This window comes from Gopherus flavomarginatus, chromosome 4, assembly GCF_025201925.1.
Source record: "Gopherus flavomarginatus isolate rGopFla2 chromosome 4, rGopFla2.mat.asm, whole genome shotgun sequence".
NCBI lineage: Eukaryota > Metazoa > Chordata > Testudines > Testudinidae > Gopherus > Gopherus flavomarginatus.
The window spans coordinates 158967150-158991262 of NC_066620.1; the positions used below are offsets into that span (position 1 = coordinate 158967150).

At 39.2% G+C, this 24113-nt stretch overlaps 1 protein-coding gene across 3 annotated transcripts in view; it reads right to left on the reverse strand.

The window, feature by feature from the left end:
* Positions 1-1202: 1202 nt before the first annotated feature.
* Positions 1203-24113, reverse strand: part of CD109 (CD109 molecule) — a 127565-nt gene continuing 104654 nt past the window's right edge. For 2 of the 3 annotated variants that reach the window (XM_050950611.1, XM_050950613.1), the window contains 6 exons: positions 21999-22154; positions 21845-21910; positions 15914-16056; positions 10331-10487; positions 9811-9913; positions 1203-6293 (listed from right to left, as the gene is read on the reverse strand). In XM_050950611.1, the coding sequence (XP_050806568.1) occupies positions 6088-6293; positions 9811-9913; positions 10331-10487; positions 15914-16056; positions 21845-21910; positions 21999-22154 (831 nt within the window). In that variant the 3' untranslated portion in view covers positions 1203-6087. Of the gene's footprint in view, positions 6294-9810; positions 9914-10330; positions 10488-15913; positions 16057-21844; positions 21911-21998; positions 22155-24113 lie in introns of those variants that run through there. The other variant, XM_050950614.1, reaches the window with a different exon arrangement.

A 24113-nucleotide genomic window follows, 5' to 3' on the forward strand; every position in this document is an offset into this window, starting at 1 on the left:
GAAAAATACTGTAAAGACAATGGTTCTCTTGGGTTTGATAAAAAAATACTTTTAGGAAACAGAAAACTATGAAACCATCTCCCACTCTGGGGATGTTTCTCTCTGTCATAAGAAACAAATTGGTAAGCATAAGTTATGTGTTAAGGATAAGAACACAACTAAAAAACACATGGGGAAAGGATTAAGCACAATATTTTAATTACTTTATTATTAACTTTCTCATACTGGATGAAAATATCTTCAGCCCTGCAACATTTATACACATGGGATGAAAATGCAAGAAATAATTTTGACATATTCTGAGTTTCTCTAGTCATCTACTGCCATCTGGTGGTAAGTATGTTTTCAGTAAATTGTTAATTATCCCGGTTAATGCTCCAGGCATTGTTTTAAAACCAGCACTCAGGGCCGGCGCTACCATTTAGGCAGCCTAGGCAATGGCCTAGGGCGCCTGGATTATTGAAGGGGCGGCATTTTGCTGGGGGGGCGGCAGGCGGCTCCAGCTGACCTGCCGCAGGCATGCCTGCGGATGGTCAACTGCTCCTGCGGCTCCGGTGGACCTCCCGCAGGCCTGCCTGCAGCAGCTCCACCAGAGCCACAGACCAACGGACCCACCGCAGGAATGCCTGCGGCAGCTGCACCGGAACTGCGGGATCTGCACGGGGGGCAGCGAAATGGCCGTGCGCCTAGGGCGCGAGAAACCCTGGCACCGGTCCTGCCAGCACTGTGTTTTTGAAAGCTTTGAACTGATCTGGTGGATTCACTGATTTTTACCTTCAGTACATTTCAACTTTAACAACCTGAAGTTTTAACTACTTTCAAAACTAAGGACTGTAGTTGTAATTCCCCATGAAAAAAAAATGTTTTCTAAAGCATGGGAAATCTGAAAATTCAGCTGAATTTATTCAATTATTGTTTCATAAAACACTGCAGTACAGTGTAAGGACTGAATTGTGTTCCCTTGCTGCCAGCTTAAGTCTCAGTCTGCAATAAACTCTACATGGGAAAGTCCCTGAACCTACTCAAAGAAATAGTGTCATTCATGAGGCTCATTATGAGCACTTAGATCCATGCATGTGGGTCTGTTTCTATTGAAGACAATGGCAACACTCCCACTAATTTCAGTGTGAGCATGATCACATCCTTGTTGAATCATGTCACCCTACCAGAATGTCTTTGGTTAGAATAATTAGGCAAACAACTTGTCAAAAATTAATGTAATCTTTAATAGAATTTCCAACGGGCATCACAATTTGTATCTGCATAAAAATAAAGCAATTTTAAAATTCTTACATAGACTAGACAATATTTAATCCCTTAACATTCACCATGAAGAACGTATACATTTCAAAACCCAATTGGCCGCAGTCTTTGCACAATAGTTAAAAAAAAGCAAAGATTTTCTTTTAGAAATCTATGATTTAATTAGAAGTGAAAATATGCACATGACCTCAGTCTAGATCAAAGCAGATACTTCCCATATCTCAAAGCAACAAGAATTCTGGAACAATTGGCTATGGCCTCAATACCTAAATCAGTAGAGATGCAATAGACCAGGACTGATGTGTAGTAACAAAGCTGTGAAGAAAAGTATAGTACATCTGCCTATACTCTGCTGCTCTTTATAGTTCCTATAGTGCTTTTATAGTTTCTTATTTACATTAGCATCACTCATCTAAAATATTACAAACCACAATAAAAACTGATCCATAAAAAAATGCCTGACATGAGATCTGAGCATTGTTAATTAAGATTTTGTGAAAGTACTCAGAAATACAGAAATAAATGCATTATGTAAAACTAAAGAGAATTCTTCATTCAGCATCTCTGGTTATACATATATGGTACTCTACAATACAGTTACAAATTAACACTTTACACATCAGAAATCAAATAGCGACAACAAGAAAGAATAAGATATTTGGAATAGTCAGATACACTAAAGTTCTCAGACTTCATTGCATAAAATATTAGTGCAATGATGTTGCAAAATGGCATACAAACTCAGAATAAATTTGCTCTAAGAAATACTGTTGAAATCAAACATATGGAGTCTAATAGCTTTTTTACCCAGGGAGGAACTAACAAGAGAATGGATCAAGTAGACAATAACTGCTGTTGTATTCTCATCCATAAATTACTGGAGATATATAGTCCTTGAAAACTTTGAAATCAGGGCTATGGGTAAATGCTATGTAATTTAATAGGGATTAAAACAATAGGCTTCTATAGAAATTATAAATCTACACAATTAAATTGACGGGCAAGTAAAATCCTTTCCATATGTTTTTGGACCATCCTATATAAATTCTTTAATAGGATATAATTCTCAATTAAATTCTATAGCTTCAAAATGATTATAAGAAGGTCATTATTTTCTTTTAAATTCTATAGCAATTTTCCATAATGCTGTAGTCAATATTATTCTTCTACCATGTTCCAAAACAGGCAGGAGAAAAACATTAACAGTCCCCTGTATAAAGGGAGATGGTATCTACAGAAAATGTAAGGGCTACATCAGAAAAGGATAAATTAGTATGATGGCCAAATTAAACACAATGCAACAAGGGTGCACTTGACCTCTCTCCTCAGTTTGAGATAGAAAAGGGAGCAAAGTAGCCATCAATGACCTTGGTGATTTTAGTTTTTTAGCCAGTGAACCCTTTTCAAACTTAGCTCTCATTTTATGAATTCTGCAAATTAAACCTATTAATATATTACATATTCTTAACAGACTATTCTTTCTACACTGTATTGTAGTTACACTGTATACACATACAGAGTGCTTGGACCTGTTTAAATCCATTTAAGTCAATGGGTTTTGGAACATGCTCCAAGAGCAGAATTTTGAAAAGTGTCTAAAAATGACTGAGGCGGATAAGCTCCATTTTCATAAGTCACTCAGGAGCAAGTCCCATTGGAAGTCAGTTGTAGTTAGGCACTTTTCAAAATTGTACCTTTCAGCTAGATCTCTCTCATGCTATGCATGGTTATGCCCCCTTCAATATGCTTTAGTGTGGAGACAGCTTTGGATTTTTTTTAATGATGTCCCTGCTGTACATAAAAAAGGACTGTCCACTGATCATGCACTTTTCATGACAGAATGCAGCATGACTGATGCTTCTTAGTGTTGTTCATTAGACAGCCAAGAACTGTTTAAAATGTGCATTGTTTCTGAGAAAACAAAGTGAAGTGAACACTAATCCAAGCTATGCTGCACAAAAGTTAGACAAAAGCAATCTGAACCTGTGTTTCTGGGCAGTATTTGGGAAGTTATGATTATCTGCAAAAAATTCAGGGATTTTTTTCCCCACCATCTACTGATAGAAAGTAGTAGTTCATCTCCAGTGCATTTCCACTGGAAAACAAGCCTCTTTCTCATAATACTAACCACATATCAATTTCCTTCTTGACAGCGTTATGTACAGTACAAGCCAAAAGTAGCCTCTTGTGTTCTGGAAATTTAGAATAAATCCGAGGAATATGATCTGTCAACAGTCCTGATGGCTGTCCACCAGAACCAGAGGTGAAAGAAGAAGTGTTCTCAAAGTTCACCAACAAGTCAGTATCTTCTGATACAAAGTGAAAAAATAACTTCCACAGCATACGTTATTTGTGACTGCCTGGGCTCTATACATGGGACCAAAGAACTCACTGATAAACTGGACTTGGTAGGCATGAGAGGAGGAAGGATATCTATAGTGGGGTCTTGGTTTCCTTTTAATTTTGGGCCCCACTAAACCAATGGAACTACTCCCAGAGGGGCAGATTCCAGACCTTTATCCAGGAGCATGGTATTGTATTCAGAAGGAGCCTCACTGATTTTAATAGGTAAGAGACAAGTGAGACACAATCCAGCTCTGAGTAAAATACTGTTCAACTACTCAGTGAGCCAGACACAATACACATCAAAATCAATGGGAAGGCACACCCTGACTACAATGGGCATGCGATCAGACCCAAAATGAGACCCCACATTTATGAAAAAAGATTAAAAAGTTAACTCTCTATATATATTTCTAGATATATCTAGATACACACATACACATGCTTTAGGCAATTTTTGAATATACCTAAGCTACATTTTTATTTTAAAAAAAGAAAAGAAAAACTCTCAGCAGGCAATACCCTGTGCATAAAGTCCTTATATCCCTCTACACAACGTGGCTCTGAACTAATCTCTTTTCTTTAAAAAATATTACAAAAATATACATTTCAAGCAATAGCAAAGCTGGATCAAAACAATACTCAAGAAAGGCAGAATGACTTTGTTAATTAATTATACACACAGAGACAATACACAGGAGTGTGTATGAAGGGCAAATAATAGCAGTAACTTTAACATTTTGTCGTGTCTCTGTTTCTGTCACAACTGCAGTTGCTCTATATTTACAGTAACTGTCATCATTTTGGTTGCTTTAAAAAAACAGTCAAATTCAATACTATGGGCAATTTTAGTAAGGATAGGATGGGAGCATAACTATCCAGCAAACAGGTGCTCACAGTCATTGCAAAAGCAGAAACAGCTCCCGATCCTATCCTCCAACTCTGGCAGAACTTTCAAAGACTACACACTGGATTCTACCTGAGTGTGGAGTGCAGGTTTAGGCCTAAATGCAGGTCCATAATCTGGAATAAGGAGTGGAGTCCCAATCTAATAAAGAACTAAAGCATGGTCTCATATATTTAAAGACAAGCATACACACACACACTCACTCCACTTAATCTATTCCTACAAGCCCTTCCTGCAATCAATAATAGGAATTGTGGTTTACAGGATTAGATCCTAAAACTGTGCAGCAGCATATGTTTCTTTGCATAGCTGCTGCCGACTAAGGATGCCTATATCGTTATCATAAGGAACACAGCTCTGAACCCCCCCACCCCCCGTTCAGTTCACCAATGCTTCCTGTAACTGAGGTCCTCCAGAGTGGCTTTTCTACAAGGCTCCAGGACACCAGAACTGGGTCAAGCCAACTTTGATCCTGGACTCCTGCTGCTAGCCGCAGGTTTGCCAGTCGGCACCTGTGTATCAATCACATTTCTTTGCCGCTTAGAATCATAGAAGATTAGGGTTGGAAGGGACCTCAGGAGGTCATCTAGTCCAACCCCCTGCTCAAAGCAGGACCAATCCCTAACTAAATTCCCAAATCCCTAAATGGCCCCCTCAAGGATTGAATTCACAACCCTGGGTTTAGCAGGCCAATGCTTTCCCAGAGTTCAGTGGCTAGATGATTCACTATGAGGAGGGAAGTTGTGTTTATTATTATTTTTTTAGGATATCCAGAAATAAAGTCCCAGGGATAGAGTCCCTGCTTGCCAAATTTCACTGTAGGAATCAAAGCCATCTTTCAATGTAAAGAGTATTAAAAATTTCTGAAACCTTTGAACAGCTTATTTTTAAAAAATATGTAACTTACAAACTGGCAAAAGCTCACTTCTTTGTAACGATAAAAAGATATGATTTTTTTTATTATCATCCACTTGTGAATGCATCACTTCCTAGCTCCCATAACTGCTTTGAAGTTAGCTCCATTTACTTTTCCTGTTGTCCAATCATGAACGTGTACAATGGAGTTCAGTATTAATGTTAAATAGCCTTAGGTATGCAGAGCAGAACTGAGCAAGGTACTGATACAAACCCACAGTTATACTTACTGAAAGTCAAATAAAAAGGTAGATAATTTTTCAGAATAATTCCATAAACTAACATTATTCCTTAATTTTTAATACCCATCCATAAACCATAAGCAAAACAAAAATAAGGCTGAAAGGAGAAAAAGAACCTTTGGAAAATAGAAAATTAGTCTTAATTGTTTTCTCACTTAATCTAATTCTGTATTTCTTTAGAAAATGTAAATAACTATAGCATGAAAAAAGCATTTAAGAAGTTGTTAAATTTGTCCAGTAGAAATACACAAAATTTTTCTGACCCAACGAGTTAGCCTATAGGCCCAATCCTGCTTCTACTGAACACAATGGGAGGCTAGTCTCGGATATCTCCGGGTGATGTTTCAGCCCTTATTAATATAAAACTTTCTTGGGTGATTTATGGAAATCTCAGAACTGCTACATAAATGTGTCTTCTTACACCATCAAACTCTGCAGCAAACCTGTCTGGATTACAAACAAGAAGCAGAACAGGGAAATCGCTGAAAAGTGCTGGTGCAATCCTGGAGAGCCATCACTGGAGTCTGTGTCTCTTTTGCAAAGACTGCAGTCATTTTCACAGAAGACGCAAGATGACAAGCCTTGCATCACTTCTGAATTGTAGCTTCTCACTGCTCTTCTCCCTGTTCAAAGAGGTTAGTAAACATCAGTTTCTGATCTTAATGGAAATCATTGTCAAACAAACAAACATTTAGTCTACATTTTCACAACCGTTTGAGATATTTTGTTCATGTTTCTTAAAATAAATACTTGGGACGAACCAAGCCACTGAAATGCTATGACTTCTAGTGGAATCTAGAATTCAAGAGGAAAACAATGCTTTTAATTCAAATCCATCACCAGCAGTTGGCCAATGCTTCAGAAAAAAATAATGACTTGCAGCTGTATATTGCAGCTACAAACAATAACAGCAAAAAGATTATTTAATGTCATAGAGAAAATATTTTTGAAAGGATACAACCAAACACTAATGCAGACTGGGGCAAATACTGCAAAAATTAGACATGAATCTTTGCCCCTTTTTATGTTCACTATCTGCCATCCCTGAAGTTTTTGCAACATACTTGCATGAACACTTACAAAAAGGTAGTTTGAATTGCACATGTTCAGGTATCTACAGTCACTGAGAAAACTAGGGTTGACTGCACATCTTCTGAATGAATATTTTTCCATTGGAAAGTGCCAATTTATCAACATTGACACATTCTCCCAGAATGTGTTGATTCCGAGGCAACCCACCTAGCAGGCCACTGAGCTCACAAGCAGGAGCCTCAAAGCCCCAGGACCCCAGCTCCCAAGCGCTCTGGCTCCTTGGCAGCTCTCCTGCTGGGCTGCCAGGCTGCAACCCATGTGATGGGGAGCTTGGGAACCAGGGTTCCCAGGCTCCTTTGCAGCCCATCAGAGCCAGGTCTCACAGGCTCCCGGGGAGCCCAAGGTGCACATTTTGTTTTGAAGACAGCAAACTGTACCTGCTGTGGAACCATTTCAGTAATTCTGAAATGAAATGCTGCAGGATTTCAAGTTTGCAGAAAATGTCAAGGTTTTGTCTTTTCATCCTGATTCAGGATGGAAATTTTTCCAAAGCCTCAAAAAAAATTTTGCAGAAAGGAAATGTAGTTTCATGGCCAGCTGTAGATAAAACACTGCTTGACACAGCCAGGAGATAAGAGCTCTCCAAACTCCTCATCAGAGCCCTGGCATAGAGACAGTTAATCAGATTAGACAAGGTTCTGCTCATACCCTTACAACCAACATGCACATCCAACTTTTTTCTCTCAGCAACTGTGGGTGATGACAGAAAATTCCAGATCACTGATTATTAACACAGCAGGGGGAAAGATTCACAAAACCCCTTGCCAGAGTCCGGGCACAGAGGCCATTGCACTGCCTAAGATACTTGATTAATGAACACTGTGGACAATATTACTTTGATTGTAATTACATGCATGGGCAAAATTTCTGCTTCACTGATTTATATTAGCTATCCTACATAGCACTCAAAATGGCCTGCTTGTAAAATAATATGTGAAGCAATCTTTTTCTTTATTTAGGGTTACAACTATGGAGTATTTGTGTTATATAAAAACTACAGTATAAACCAGCACAAGATGTAATTGCACATTACACCGTCACTTTTTACGCCTCTAAGTGATGCTTTGTTAAACAGTGTGTTCAAACCTAGACTAGAGGATAATAAGCGAAGTAATAGCCAACGTGGATTTGTCAAGAACAAAGCATGGCAAACCAACCTAATTTCCTTCTTTGACAGGGTTACCACATAGGAGGGCAGCAGTAGACATGATACATTTGGGTTTTGTCAAGGTTTTTGACATAGTCCCACATGACATTCATACAAGTAACCTAGGAAAATACAGTGTAGATGACATCAATATAAGGTGGGCACACAGCTGGCTCAAAGGACATATTCAAAGAGCAATTATCAGTGCTATGCTGTCAAACTGGTCAGTCATATCAAATAGGGTCTTGCAGGGCACTGGTCTGTAATATTTCCATTAACAACCTGGAGGACAGAATGGAGAGTATGCTTATGAAATCTGCAGATGACACCAAGATGGGAGGGATTGCAAGCATGTTAAAGAACAGGATTGGGATTCAAAATGATCTTCATAAATTGCAGAACTGGTCTGAAATCAGTAAATACAAGTGCAAAGTATTGCACTTAGGAAGGACAATCAAACGCACAAACATAAAATGAGGAATAACTGGCTAGGAAGCAGTACTGCTGAAAAGGATAGGGATGTGATAGTGGATCACAAATTGAATATGTGTCAACTATGTGATGATGTGGCAAAAAAAGCTAATGTTATTCTGGGACATATTAACAAGAGTGGCATCTGAAGACACAGAAGGTAATTGTTCCACTGAGCATTGGTGAGTCATCAGCTGGAATACTGTGTCCAGTTTGGGGCACCACACTTTAAAAAAGATGTGAACAAACTGGAGTCCAGAGGAAGCAACAAAAAACAGTTTTCGAAAATCTGATCTGTGAAGAAAGGTTCAAGGAATTGGGCATGTTTACTCTGTGGAAGAGAAAGCTGAGATGGACATAACAGAATTCAAATATGTATAAGGTTGTTATAAAGAGAATGGTAATCAATTCTCCATGTTCACTAAGCATAGAAAAAGAAGTTATCAGCTTAGTTTGCAGCAAAGGAGATTTAGGTTAGATATTACGGAAAACATTCTAACTGTAAGGATAGTTAAGCACTGAAACAGGTTACCTAGAGAGGTTTTGGAATCACTGTTATTGCAGGGGTTTAAGAACAGGTTAGACAAACACCTGTCAGGGATGGTCTAGACATACATAATCCTTCCCCAGCATGGGTGGGCAAGAAGCCTTGACATCCTGTTGAGTTGTCATTCAGCCCTACATTTGTATAAGTCTACAATTTATTTATGCATTGCTCTACCATGGAGTATTTGGATTTCCTATGTGTCTACTAAGGGATAGACAATAAAAACTGGATACAATAACTGGCTCAACCTTTTCACCCATTCCTCAAAACAAACCCAAATCTTTATTAATTGTAATAGGAGGACCCAGCCCTCTGCCATGTTCTCTGGCCTATCTTAACCTCTTCTCCCCGTCCCCCTCCCTCTTCCCACCCCCAATGATTCCCCACTGCCTCCAACTTTACCCAAGAGTTTCATACATTGCTGAATTTCTTCAAAACACATGCCACACGAAAAACAGAACCTGGGAAATATTTCTGCATGTACATCTTTTACATAACTATTGTAATCAAAATATTGGCACTCTCCCCTCTAAAGAACTCTGACCTTAAATAAGAAACAGATGGAAGGGCCACCTGAAAGATAACATTAACTTGGTAACTGGTAGTTTTGGAAACACACTAGGCCAGATTTTCAGCTGGTATAAATTGGCTTCAATAAGAGTTATGCTGATCTACACCATCTGAGAACTGCGCCATTAAGACTAAAAGAGAGAACAGTAATTCATTATAACCCTTGACGCATTTTGCAGGTTACTGGACAGTAACCTATGGCATTTATCAAGTGGCTTTTTCTTGATCTTCACATCTCTGCTTTCATGAATACAATAATTGCATATTTTAGCTTGTGAATCACAGTGATCTATCAAGAATGACTGACACTTACTGGGTTCATAGTAATCCACTATAGTCACGGAGGCGCTTTGAGTATTTGCTACTTTGAAGTCTCTCACAGCAGGAATATCCACACAAACCTGTGTTTCATTTAGCTAGAAAAATACAAAAAAAACATTCAGAGAATTCTAGATAGGATTTTGTGAGGGGCAGGATGGGGACTAGATGGTTGGCTAATGTTCTAAAAATTCACCTCTGAAGACCAGAGTTTGAATTTAGGTCATTAAACTGATCTCTTTAGTGGAAATTTAGCCAAATCACAGACCATTTAAGTAAGCAAACAGTTTACTAAGGCTCAATCCAGCAAACCCATACTGATTTAAATAGTCTTTACCTATACATGCAGTCCCATTGACAACAGTATTGTGAGAAATGGTTTAGCCTTACTGACTCCCCAAAGGATGTAATTATGATTTTTATAAAGGTGTCCTTCTGAATTTAACTCAAATAACTGGTGAGTTGAGTTTAGCACCTGCCATTACAAATGTATTTTCTTGGTTTTTTCAACTTACAGAGTCTAAGTATAGGTTGACTTTCCCATTATCCTTTTCCACCTTCTTAACTGGATCATCTAATAAAATGAATTCTGGTGATACAGAAAAGCCACTAAGTAAGTCAACCTCCATGAGGGCCATACCACTCTTGGAAGATGCACCGGACCCCAAGTACCTTTTAAAAAAATGGAGACAGGAAAAATTTTAATAGAAATCAAATATTCTAACACTGAGATAAAATACTCTGCTATTTACATTCCACATTATAATATAGAAAGTATAGTATCTGGGAAATGAAGGAAATAAGATATATTTGAGAACAGATGTTGAATTTCTAAGGTTTTAAGTGAATCATTTAACATACTCTGAAAATTAACGACTTAGACAAACATTTATATCTCAATTCCCCCTAGCAACCTCATGGCCAAGGAGTAGATTTACTTCTGAGCAAAGAAAAGTATTGCAGTTATTTGCAATATACAGGAGCCTAATTCTGATCCCACTGAAGCCAAAGGGAGTTTTGCCATTGGCTGCAGTAAGAGTAGACATGGGCCCCAAAAATGCAGAGTAGTAATATAATTATGTGCAAATTTGAAAGGGGGCCTGCATGAAAAAACAGATTGTACATTTCTAGGATTCTAAAACTATATCATTTGGTGCTACCATTTTCTGGTATTTTTGTGTAAATTTATAGATTGAAGAGTCTATTGAGCTTCCTCCCTATTTCTCCAATAAGGGTCCATAATTCACTTAATGGAATCACTTGATTACCTCTCCAACCTCCAATACAATTTTAAAATGCTCATTCCTTCTGGTTTTGGAAAGGGAAAGTTTAGCAAGTTGAATTTTTCCATTTTTCCCCCCAATATTGCTTATTATAGCATCTTCTGCCAGTTTGAGACTCACACGCTGGATGTGAAAGCTTTTCTCTACAGCAGGACTCTAACATACTGTGGTCCACAATGGAACTATCAAAATATTTGTATGGCTTTATCTTCTACATGTAACACTTCCATGCCCAGCCAAGATGCTTCTTTAAATAAAGTAGGTGGCACAGGTTGTTTCCTTGGGACTGAGGCTAAACCACCATTGTTATCGGGGATGGAACGTGTCTCTAATCTGCATTTTGAATGCCTGACAGTAGTTGAAAGTTACTGAATAAAACTATATCTTTGTAGATTTGGACAGTTTAAAAAAGGAGAAGACTTTCTTTTCAAAGCAATGCTATTAAGCCTGACAGCACGGCTGATTGAACACAGATATGACTGTGAAAGAAATACAGCACCACTGCTGACTTTGGTTGGCTCATGAGATTAGAAACAAATGAAACCATCTGTTGGATGAGGCACTGTGCCAAAGTAGCTGCTATTGAAAACAAATAACTGAATTGGAACTGGATGTAATTAGGTCTGTGTTTATAACTACAGCTGAGAGGATATAGAAACATCCAAGCCATCTAACTAGCCTGGGTACCACTAAAATAACAATGGGTAAACCAACCAACCTGGTACTACCCCCCAAAAAAGTGAGTCAGATCTACCCCCTAACAATTATACATGCACCTTCCTCCAAAAAACAGGAAGGGGCAGGGGATAGTCCCAGCTATTGTCTCCTCTGCAACATGGGCCCTTAAAAAACCACACACACACATATACACAGCTAAGAAAATGGCTAGTGATATAAGGAAAGAAGTGAGAAGAAAAACTTGTCTCTAAATTGAGTTAAGGAGACCCTGAGCTGGAACTTTGGGTTATGAGATCATTTCTCCAGCAGTCTAGAAGCTGTTGCTCTCCTCTGCATCATGCAGCACAGGGCAGCAAATGAGCACAGACATCAAGCATATGTAGCCAATAAGCACAGAGGGCAGAGTGAATAGAGCTAATGGAGCATGCCTTCCTATTCCTTAGAGACAGTAGAAATCCCACTGCATGCTAGGGTGACCAGATGTCCCGATTTATAGGGACAGTCACGATTTTTGGGTCTTTTTCTTATATAGGCTCCTATTACCTCCCACCCCCATCCCGATTTTTCACACTTGCTATCTGGACACCCTACTGCATGCAGAGGCAAGACCATCCAGAATTAGAAACAACTGCACATGCTCATCTACCAATCTTGCAGGTTTTCTAACCAAAAATCCATCATGCTGCTGTCAGAGTTCAGGAAAGCTGCACCTGTATGGTCAAACAAAGGCATCTAATCTCAGGCTTCCGTCACCCCTCTGGGGTGGAGACACAGTTCTCTTTCCTTTCGGACCTGGAGATTGCCAGGCTGAACAGTTTCCTGCCATCACTGTGTTATTCCCAGCAGAGGCAGGCTGCCCAAGGAGGCCTGCTTGCTGTCTATTAAGGGATGGTTAACTGTGGGACTGCCCATATTTATATTTACCATGTGAGCCTATTTTGTTCTTAAGGTAGAAGGACTACAGAAAAAACATATTACAATGAAAGAATCTACACACATGCTAATACAGTTTACCAGAGATCACACAGCACTAACATGGGCTCTGTCAGGAGCAGTCCTTCAACATCCCACCCGCAGGGTTTCCTTGTGGTTACCTATTCATCTCAGCTTCAGCTCAGAACAAGCATCCAGTCTTATGGGGCCTCAGTGGACCCAGTCTTTCCAACTGTTCCCTAAGGATTGGGGCCCTCTGTGGACCACTGTCCATTTGCTGGATTAGAAAGAAGGCAATGAGCCTGTGTAAAACAGGCTATTTATCCAAAAATCCTTTCTTTGTCTCTTGGTCCCTGAGGAATCTACTTTGAACTAATATATGGGCACCCCTCCAGAAGGTGGCTTGAAAGAGTCTGGTAACTGAAAGAATTACATTAGCATCTCTCTCCTCCTTGAGGAGTTACATACAGTGCCATAATAACAGATGCAGTAGCATTTTGAGTACAATAGGCCCTAAAATTTTTGAACCTAATTCAATAAGGTTTAACTTATTTCAATAATTTATCTTAATTCTGTACAGTTAGTCCAGGAGGTTGCAGGATATTGTCAGTCTGGCACAATTTCCACTAGGAGATTTTGTGAGACATCAGAGGCTCAAAGACCAACAGCTTGCAGATGATACATGGTGGGTAAATGTTATTCTGTTAACCTAGTGCTTTTGGCCAATGTCGGCTCAAGAGCTGGTAGAAGCAAGACAGAATTTCTGCTGGTTGGTATTGGAAAAAACTTTGAGGTGTTTGCAGCCGTTGGCCAAAGATGCATACCGGTAACTACTCAAACCAGTCCACAGTTTAGGAATGCTCCTGAACTAACAACCTGCATCTTGCTATTATTTCTAGATTATGCTGAAATGGAAAATCACATCATGTTGTATGGATTCCAAAATGACTAACAGTAAAATTATTCAGGCATTCAGCACGTGTGGCATGAACGTGTCCCATTAATCAGAGAAAAATAGTATGATTATCAGATCCAGGCACAGTTCTATTACTCTAAGGGTTAAATCCTGCCCAAAGTGCATTGGCACTGAGCCACCAGGACTCATGTGGACAACCTTAGGCTCCAGACTGATTGAGCTTGGTCCTGAATGACCATGTACCATTCTGAAGTGACTACACAGAGTAAGATGTCAAAAGTGGCAGTGCCTCTCAGCATCCCAGAAGAGAGGAGAGATGGAGTCCCTCCAGGCTATATCATTGGCCAAAAGCTCTGAATCAGATATGTCAGCCGGAGAAAGAAAATGGGGACATCTAGCTAAGATTACCCTCAAGCCAGAGGTGTAATTTAGCACAGAATTTGTCGCTGAAGTGTCTACAATTTGTGCTGAAGTTCATTTCACAGAAAATTTTGAAAAACATCCTGTTTATAGCCAGCTCTGCTTATACGCTGCAGTGTCCCTGACCCCTATCTGTATCACTGGGGTTTTTACCAGAGACATATACATGTAATCAGGACTTTTGTTTTCAAGATTTTATATGCTCCTGTTGGTTATTACCCAATGAAGTCAGTCGTCTATGCACTGACCTCACATCTGGACATATATATATAATTATTAATTATTATTATTTTATTTGTATTATGGTGAAGAAAGAAGTTCCAACTGTGATCAGGGCCCCATTGTGCTAGGCACTGTACAAACATAGTGACACACAGACATTGCCCTGAAGAGTCTACAGTTTAAATAAATAATATACAAAGGGTGTACGGAGAAGAGATATAAAAAATAAGGAGCGTGAACAATGTGATGGTTTGCAAAGGTCATATTTGCATGGAAATGATTATAATGTCACAAGAAGGGAGCTGCAATTTCAAGGAAGGAAATATTCAACAGGAACAGATAAGCTCTTAAAGACTGTTTTTCTCCCAGTGTCCTTGGTAGTAAAGCACAGAAAAAAAAGGAAAAATGTAAATATATAATATACAAGCACAATGTCCTTCAGGGTTTTCTGTGAAGTATCCGGTACTCTTTAACCACAACAGGATGTGTCTAATGAGAAAACGGCTACAGAAAGATGTTTTCTTAAACGCTTCCCTTTAATATATATATTCAATGTCATTCCAAGTAACAAAGAAAGCCAGCAAAGGAATTAACAACACAATTCTGTTGTCTGACTGGATGGGTCAGAGGTAACTAATGAGATATGGACGTTCTATGTCACCTGTTCACTGCTAATCCAAATATAAAAGCTGATAATATCCAAAGGCTATTCAGTGGCCTATAGGAACGGAGTTTGGTGATCTCAGTCCACTTCTAGCGGACATGTATTCACATCACAAAAAACACAGTCACAGCTGGTACCCTTTGTTCCATATTGGAATGAAAACAAAACCTTTTGATTGTTTTTCCAAGAACAATGTTCATTTTCACACTGGAACCAGAGCACTTTTCAAAATGTGAAGGGGCTGTGTGTGCATCAGTCATGCTCTACAGCCTGGTAGTTAGGGCACTGGACTGTGATGTGGGAGACCTGGGTTTACGTCCTTTCTCTGTCTGACTCAGAGCAGAGAGTTTTTCATCGCAGATCACTCTGAATCAGGCAGAGCAGAGCAGAGACTATTGGGTCTCAGACATATGAGGCTACAGAATATGACAGCCTTGTTCTCCCCTCACCTAACAAAGTTTTTCTCAAAACCAGTCTCCACAAAATGTTTCAGTTTCAACAAAACAGCATATTGTGACGAAATTTCATCCAGTCAAAAATGTTCTGCACCAGCTGTACTTATTCACAAATTGCTCGGTGATAAAACCTGCAGACCTTCTATTGCTGAGCAGCACAGATAACCAGAAACCTTTGAAACGTCAAATGATATTGTTGTGCATATAAACACTTCCATAGATCTCTAACCTTTATGAAACCCTCATACTTAGAAAAAATGAGATGACAAATGGCAGCTTTGCTTTTTATAATTATGTCAGATCTATTATTATATCTGTTCAGATCCAATAAGCTCTCTCTCTTTGGTGGTTTAAATATTTGCTTCTGAATTTAATAATTGGTTCCTTCTATGAAGTCATTCATTTATTTTGTAGTAGATATACATTTAAATCACAGGCATTAAAGAATACATACTTCACACCTCTTAAATAGTATCAATACTGTACAGATCAAGATAAGCAGCAAAATCATCAAATGAGTTACTTACCTTGTACATACATTTACGGTAAAATGGTTTATGTCATTTTTGTCATCTTTTACGACAACATCTAAGTCAAAAGCTTCTTGACTTTGGATAGATCTGCGCTTTCTACCAGTGACTGAATGTTTCACATTGTAAATAATGTTGAGCTATGGAAGTACAAACACAAAACACAGATGACATCTGTACAGCAAAAATGAGTTCAATAAGACATTTGGCTTGATCTCAAAGTCTATAATGGTAGAACTCCAGAGAACAGATCATATTAAGTGTAGCTATTGTCTAAAATCTGGATTCTCAAAAATTCTCTGTTTGTGGTCCAATGTCAGCCATCAGTAGCCACTGAATACCTTTTGTTGACAGATCAGTATGTAATATTCAAAGGAATACAGAATGTGTCAGAAAACTACAAGTGCAACACTCTGAATGTCTTATGATACAGTACCATCCACTAAAACTTTTGCAGAGCCTGACTGAGGAAAATGTGTGAGCTCTGTGAAACGTAGGAATTCTCTAACTAGCTTCCACTGTTTGATAATGAGCACTGCTGCAGATATTCCCTCTCAATTCTGAAATGCAATGAAAGAAAACTCTGGACAATGACACTAACAGAGTTAGAAAGGAAAAACATTCATGTACATGGGAATATGGAAGGAGAGCAAATAGGAATTTTTACTCACAAAATAGTTTTATTTATGGAATTTACCTTGATCCTGTGTGTGAGGTGTGATATATTATAGCAATTCTACATTCAAAATAGATTATGGTTAGCATTTTACTCTAAGCTCAGTACAATAGAGAGAGATATTTATTTAAACCTTAATTATCACATCAGCTAGTTCAGTAACAAAAAGACACCATGACAGTCATCAGCTAAACTCAAATCAGAAATATCAGTGACTGAGCTTTCATCTGCCTGTTCAACAAATGCAGGCCTCTGCCAGATGATCCACACAAGGAAATGTGACAGTGTGTCTAGCAGAGGACAGTGGTATACATATAAAACAAACCAATACACTAGACACCACGGCAGAGGATTCCTGATTTATTTAGTGTTGGAGATGTGCATCAGCAGCTTTAAACACCTGGAGAAGGGTTGTAGAACAAGAATTTCTTCAGGAAGGTCTGACTAATTAGATGATGATCTGATTATCAGAACATTTTAGGAAAGTATAAACGTGAACAGCCAAACCCAAGATGCTGAGGTCAGGATTAAACAACCATGAGCACTTTCTTGTGCCAGTCATTAGAGAACATTCACCAAGGAAGGGAAGCAGCTGGTGTGGCGTAGTGGACCAAACATGCCAGACACAAAGCATTTAGAAGTTGCTGAGAGATAGACATAAATTTCAGAAGCCTTAAGACTGAGAAACTTGCCATGTGATATTGAATTATAATGGCAATATCTTCCCACCGAAACACAGTACACAAGTATGACTGGGTATCTGGAAAGGGACCAGAGGAAGAGTTTATAATTCAGCACCTCAAGGAGAAGAGCTCGTGATACAATGAAAAGCTCAACTCTGAAATTCCTAGAATGACAAAAACAACAACAACAAAAAACTACAAGATGGTGAGAAAATTTACTATTAAGTGCTAATAAACATTGGTTTGACAGACTTATGATTATACCTAACAAAAGGAAAGTCAGCTTTTAGACAGTTTTCATATACAAATCAATACTCCCTCCCTGTCTTCTTAGCCTTTCAGATAAATCTCTGGGGACAGCAGAGAGAACTTTACTTTCTGCTTATTATATGAAAATAGCAGAGAGTTAGTTGTATTTGAAAAGATGAACAAACTGCCATACATCACTATATACCTCACTACAACAGTACAATAGGAGAGGATGTAGGAAATTGTACTCCACTGCCATACAATCATTTAGCATGGTGCCAGGCAAAGAAAATATGTTAGTCTAAATTCAAAGGTACCACAAAGCGTGGTACAAGTAAATCAGTAAAAGCAGAAGACCCTTTAATTTTATGTGAGCTGCTTTTCCTGCTGTATCTTCTGACCCCTTGTGTAAGTTACACCACGTACTCCAACTTACAGATGTTTACTCCTGTCACTCTGTATAGCGCCTCTGAATTTAGCACTCAAGTATAGAGATGGCAAACCACCAATGGCTCCGAAACGAAAACTTCTCTTGAACGATAACGTGTCCCGAGCCAACTGAACAAGTTCAGGAATAACACAGAGGATAGAGTGGTCAGTTTACTGGAGACGTTGTAAGTTTGGTATAATCAAGCTGGAACCCACAAAGCAATTTGTCAGCACAGGAACAAGTTGTTTTAGCTTTTGCCAGGAAAAACAAATGCATGAGAATTTACCACCAGCACATGGACATCTGAAGCAACATACTGAACAGGTCAGTTAGCAAATATTTTACTGGAATGAGTTACTGCTGCTAAGGTCTGACTTTCCCTTCCTCCCTTCTCATGGGTGAGGGGAGTTTCGCACAGGAATGGAAACAGTTCTTAATATAAAAAGGTTAACCAAAGCCACCTTCCTTGGTGCAGACTAACTAAATAGCAGAGAATCAGTTAAAGGCAGATTTGTCCACTCTTCTTGTAACACAGGAATACCAGAGAGAGGCAGGGAGAGGAAACTGAAATGTAATATTCTGCATCCAAAAGAACTTTAAGGAAATAACTTCAATGGTATCACATCCAAAAAATGTGAATTATTTTGAAGGTCTCCATAAAGTCAAGGACAACTTCCTTCCTTTCTTATTCTTAAACTATCACCATAATAAACATGTATTTGGCTGAGGGCATTTGCTGAAGGACGTATTTGCAGCATTTTCTATCTCCAATTAATTTTTTCTCTCTTTTAATTATTTATTATCCTTGGTGAAAACGTGTTGGGAAAATGCACATCTTCAGACAGATCCTCAACTGGTGTAAATCACTGTGGCTCCATTTCAATGGAGATAGGCTGATTTACATCAACTGGGGATCTGGCCCTTTGTCCAAAAGGCTTAAGGAGAGGAAAGATCAATTTCTTTAGGACACGCACACTGTCTGCCCATACCAGGCCAGAGCTACCTTCCTTTTCAAAATGTAGGGATGGACTAATCCTGCTCCTCTCCAAGCCTGGACAATAGCTTGCTATGCAAGTTTATCAACTGCAAGACCAAGAAACTACAAGAAAAATGTCAGCCTCTGCAACTTTCATGGCAACCTAGAGGGTTTGGAGAAGAGCCAGCTGAAACTCATTTACAGCCCATTTAGACCAATGTCAGAGAAGGTTACAAACTAACTAGCAAAGTCATCAAGAATTACACAGTTTTTTCTGAGAAGCTATCTTGTGGAGAACTAAGGCTCTTCCAAGAATGGTCAGCCCTTGAGATCCCAACAGGAGACGGCATAGTACTTTCTGGCATTTAAATGAATCAGTGTGTGACATGCTACATCTGGAGGTAAAGTCAGATCCGCGGAATAGAGTGTCTGACTACTGAACTCGGATAAGGTCTAGGACAGTGGAACCCAGCTGAAGAAATAAGATCATGCTGTCATATGCTATCTGATTTAGCAGAAAAGATCCAGTTCCTGCTAGCAGCTGGGAAAAAGAGAAATCTGATTTGAACAATATCAGAGCTCCTTCCTGAAAAGCAACCCCACCAAGGGAAGCAAGAGGAAAGAGGTGATCCCACCTAAGAATAGTTTTATTTGATGAAATGCCTTACTCCAATGCCTAGTCTTTGCTCTGCCAAGCTGCAAGAAGAAAGGGTAAGGATAAAATTGCAGCATCTCTGCCTCTAAGCTACAAGAAGAAATACAACCAAAGAGTGATTTAGATCAGTGGTTCTCAGCCAGGGGTCCAGGGCCCCCTGGGGAGCCACAAGCAGGTTCCATGGGGTCCGCTAAGCAGGGTCAGAGTTAGATTCACTGGGGCCCAGGGCAGAAAGCTGAAGTCCCACTGCATGGGGCTGAAGCCTGGGGCCCTGAGCAACTTAGCTTTGTAGGAGCCCTGTGGCTTGGGATGCCAGGCAACTGCACTGCTTGCTACCTCCTAACGCTGGCCCTGGCTTTTATATGCAGAAAACCAGTTGTGGCACAGCTGGGCCGTGGAGTTTTTATATCATGTTGAGGGAGACTCAGAAAAAAAAGGGTTGAGAACCCCTGATTTAGATGAAGCAGATGAACTGGATTTAGTAGTGTAGACCGTTGTGCATCTGTTTTGATTTTTAACTTTAGTTATCATAATAGTCTATTAAAAATGTACATTATACAGTATTTCTCATTAATGGTGAAAGTTAAGTAATATCATTGCTTTTGGAAACCATCTCTGCTAAGTTCCCCTCCCCCAGCCCTTTTGATATGATGGATGAGCAAATGTTACCCCACTGAGATATTCATTCTCATCTTGGCCCACTGTGTGGAATCTAAAATTATTCTCTAACATATTGGAACTTTGTTGTAAACACAACTAGCATTTATGTAAATGCATAAAAAAGACTGATGATTTATGAGTCTGCAGTCATTGGAGCTTGATGCTGAATGAACAACATACATATCTTTAACTGCTGTTCATTTGATAATGTCCAGTCATACAAATTTATTTGTAAATGTCACTTATCCAAATATTTATCATTTTAAAAGAACAAGCTCTAAGTTCTCTTTCTTGGTCTCCCAGCTGTGTCAGGACATCAAAGAGAAGGTCAAACAGATTATAAGAAACTGGAATTGGAATTTTTAATGACTTAAAACTTATGGCCAGGATAGATTAAGCTCAATTTTCCTTGAGTAGGCATAGTAATGGTGGAAGCCTTTTCAAGCATTGTGGTAAAATAGGCTATAACTACCAGATATACAGTGATCTCCATTTTTAAATAAAGAATGGGCTTAATCCCAATGCTAGATAAGATCTAGCTTTTCCATACTGTCTGCTACAGGGCTTCTTGCTCCTTCCTCTGAAGCATCTCGCAGTGACTACCATCATCTAAGATACTGGACTAGATGGATGGGAGGCCTGATTCAGAATGGCAATTCCTATATTCCTACTTTTCCCTACATAAATTGCCTCTGAAATTTCACTGAACATAATGAACAAGATTCCCTTTGGCAGCTTGGCTCTGCTAGCTAGGAGACTGAGAAGCATAAGGGAGCCAGTTACTGGTTCCTCTGAGGACCAATTGGTGCCAGCCCTAGTTTAAGACAGAGAAGACAAAAATTAAGTTAGGGCTGCTTGAATTCATACCATAAGGTCCTCTGGATCCGAGCAGAGGTTTGGCAAAGTGAAGTTCTGCTACACTTCTTTTCCTTCCCTCCTCCTCCCTCATATTTCCATTATTCTGGGGTATGGGTGGTTGGTGCAAAGAATTCCCTACTGGCAGATTGCAGGCAGATTCTGACCTCTGTGTTGTCAGAGTAGCACAAAATGGCTAAATCCTGCTAAAGAGAACTTGGCCTTCTTTACAACTGTTTAGGGCAGAAAGGGAAGTGTTGCTGTACAGTATTTAAATAACTGTGACAGTTCAGAAGTGGGAAAGGTAATCTATAAATTACTAAGAGTGTACCCATGTTCTGCACTGATTTACAACCTATCCAATCACACTGGATTCAGAGATTGTGCAGGGGAAAAGTCTGCACAGAATTTGACCCACATCATTTTGGCAATTAGTAGAGTGCCTTGGAGTTCATTTAAGGGGCTATATAAATACAAGTTGTGTGCAATGTTGTTTTGTGCAGTTATATTGGTCCCAGGATATGAGAGAGACACCGTAGGTGAAGTAATGTATTTTATTGGACCAACTTCTGTTGATGAGAGACACAAGTATTACTTCACCTGCTTTGTCTCTTGTCATATAAATACAAAATTCTTCTTATTTATCTAGTTTTAAGAAATTTCCTATTAACATTCTTTCTTCAAAAACCACGTTTAAAAAGGACCTTAAAAAAAAGAGTAAGTATAAAATATCTTCCTGCGTACCTGAAAGATGGCAAACCCGACACCCACTGCTGAAACTGAAATGGCCGTCGGTTGCATAGGTGCAATCTGAAAGAACGACATGGTGATTTAAACATATTAAAAAAACCTTCAAGTGACAGGATTGATTAGAATTCTTCCTCATTTTCTACAGTACCTCTTTGGTCTGAAGAAGAAAACGGTTTTGAGTTTCAACTGAAAATGTTACTGGAGCTTCCAGACCAGGTCCAGTCACTGTTAGATCAATTTCTGTTTTTCTGGAAGTAATAAGAGCTGCAAATATACTCAAGGCTTGCAGGGCCATGATGGTGTCCTGTTGAGAGAAACAAATGCTTTTATATTAAATATAAAAGCCTGCAAACTAGGTGAGTGCCAGGATCTGCCAAACTTTGTCTATACCCAAAAGTTGCATTAAATTAAATGCGACCTCTTAGCATGGACACTCTTAACCTGATTTAAGAGTATATACATAAGGGTTGTATCAATTTAACAAAATAATCAGTTCCTAACTAATTCAGTTAAGTCAGTATGTAGGCTAGGTCTTAGATAATTGGGGCTTTCTGACCCTTACTGTGTAGACCGCACTGTCCATCTAGCTGACAGTTTGTTAATGACAACCATTTCTGCTGGAATATTACTATTGCTTCCTCCACAGATAAAATGAGATATTAGTGATAGTTACAATGGGCCACATCCCAAAGTACTTACTCAGGGCCAGATCAATCCCTCCCATAGTAAACCCAGGAAAGAGGAAAGTCCTGTGAGGATTACCTCACAGTTACTGCAGCAAAGAATCCTGTGGCACCTTATAGACTAACAGACGTTTTGGAGCATGAGCTTTCGTGGGTGAATACCCACTTACTCAAGTGGGTATTCACCCACGAAAGCTCATGCTCCAAAACGTCTGTTAGTCTATAAGGTGCCACAGGATTCTTTGCTGCTTTTACAGATCCAGACTAACACGGCTACCCCTCTGATACTTCACAGTTACTGCCACATCATTTCATCATGGGGGTTGAGATTTCCCCCCCAACTCCAGATCCCCTGAGATATGCAGATAGCCAGGGTCATCCATGGGGAGATCCTGTATTTCTGCTTGGGTTGTAGGTCCCTGGTGCTCCCCTGCCATGTTCTCTGGCATCACAGCTCTACTGAAAGGCCTGATTCCCATCAGATCAAGGGGAGGAGGATCATAATAAAGGCAATTCAGCCCCAGATACTTCTGGAACTTTCTTCTGGGGCTGTCTCTGGACTGCAGTTTGATTTTTTATTTGCAGATGCCATGAAGGTCTGTGGCGTTTTGAACCGTGCTCACATCTTTATAAAGGCCTTGGCCAGTAGGAGGACAAGTTAAGGAGGAAATGAGCCAGCCACAATCTAGCCTAACCAGAAATAATTGTAAATATCAGACATTCTACAGCATTTTTCCACAGTGGCTTGATCAAAAAGCTGTACCTCTGAGAAACTGCAGATGTAAAAAACAAAAAATGTAAAAATAATTTTTGCCCAGTCTTACAGCCAACTTTTCAAAGAGAATTCCCCTCAGCTTCTACAACCAGCATCTACAGACCTTTGGCTCCCAACATTTTGTGCAATCATCTGAACCCAAAAACACAGTATGTGTTTGTACATCAGTATTCTGCAGGCACACAAATTCTCCTTTTTTTGCTTGTGCAAAATATCTGGGTGTGCAAAAGTACACGCCTAAGTTAAAAGGCAGTTTTTCGAAATTTGGCCCTCTTGAGTTTAGTATGGGATCTGAACAAGACAACGACTTAATTTGAGTCTTCACATTGTCACATAATGGATTAAGTTTAAAGCATTTGCTTTTCTCTTTGCAATTACTGCAACAATAACAGATTCATGAACTGTAATGTCCTGTTCTCACTATCATTGTGTCATGATTATTTATGTATTTCTTTGACCTTTTCATAATTCAGTTATTTGATTTATTGTTTATTCTTAGCTGTTGGTAATAGAAACATCGGGCTCTGCGGGTTTGGCACACAGAGGTTTTAATTATTCAGTCTTAGGTCACCTTCTAGTAATAGAAAAATAGTAATATGATAGCAAACATTCATTAACAATGCAAACTCTGACTGTGCCAGTCATAAATATAATAGTACATGCTGACTAGTCAATCAGGTACATCAGAAATCTATATCTTTTTTTGGTCCTAGCCATGTTCTCAAATTATTTACTTCACTGATTCCTTAAAATCTGGAAAATCCAGGCTGAGTGGTGAAGTTGCTGAAGTTCACAGAGGACTGAA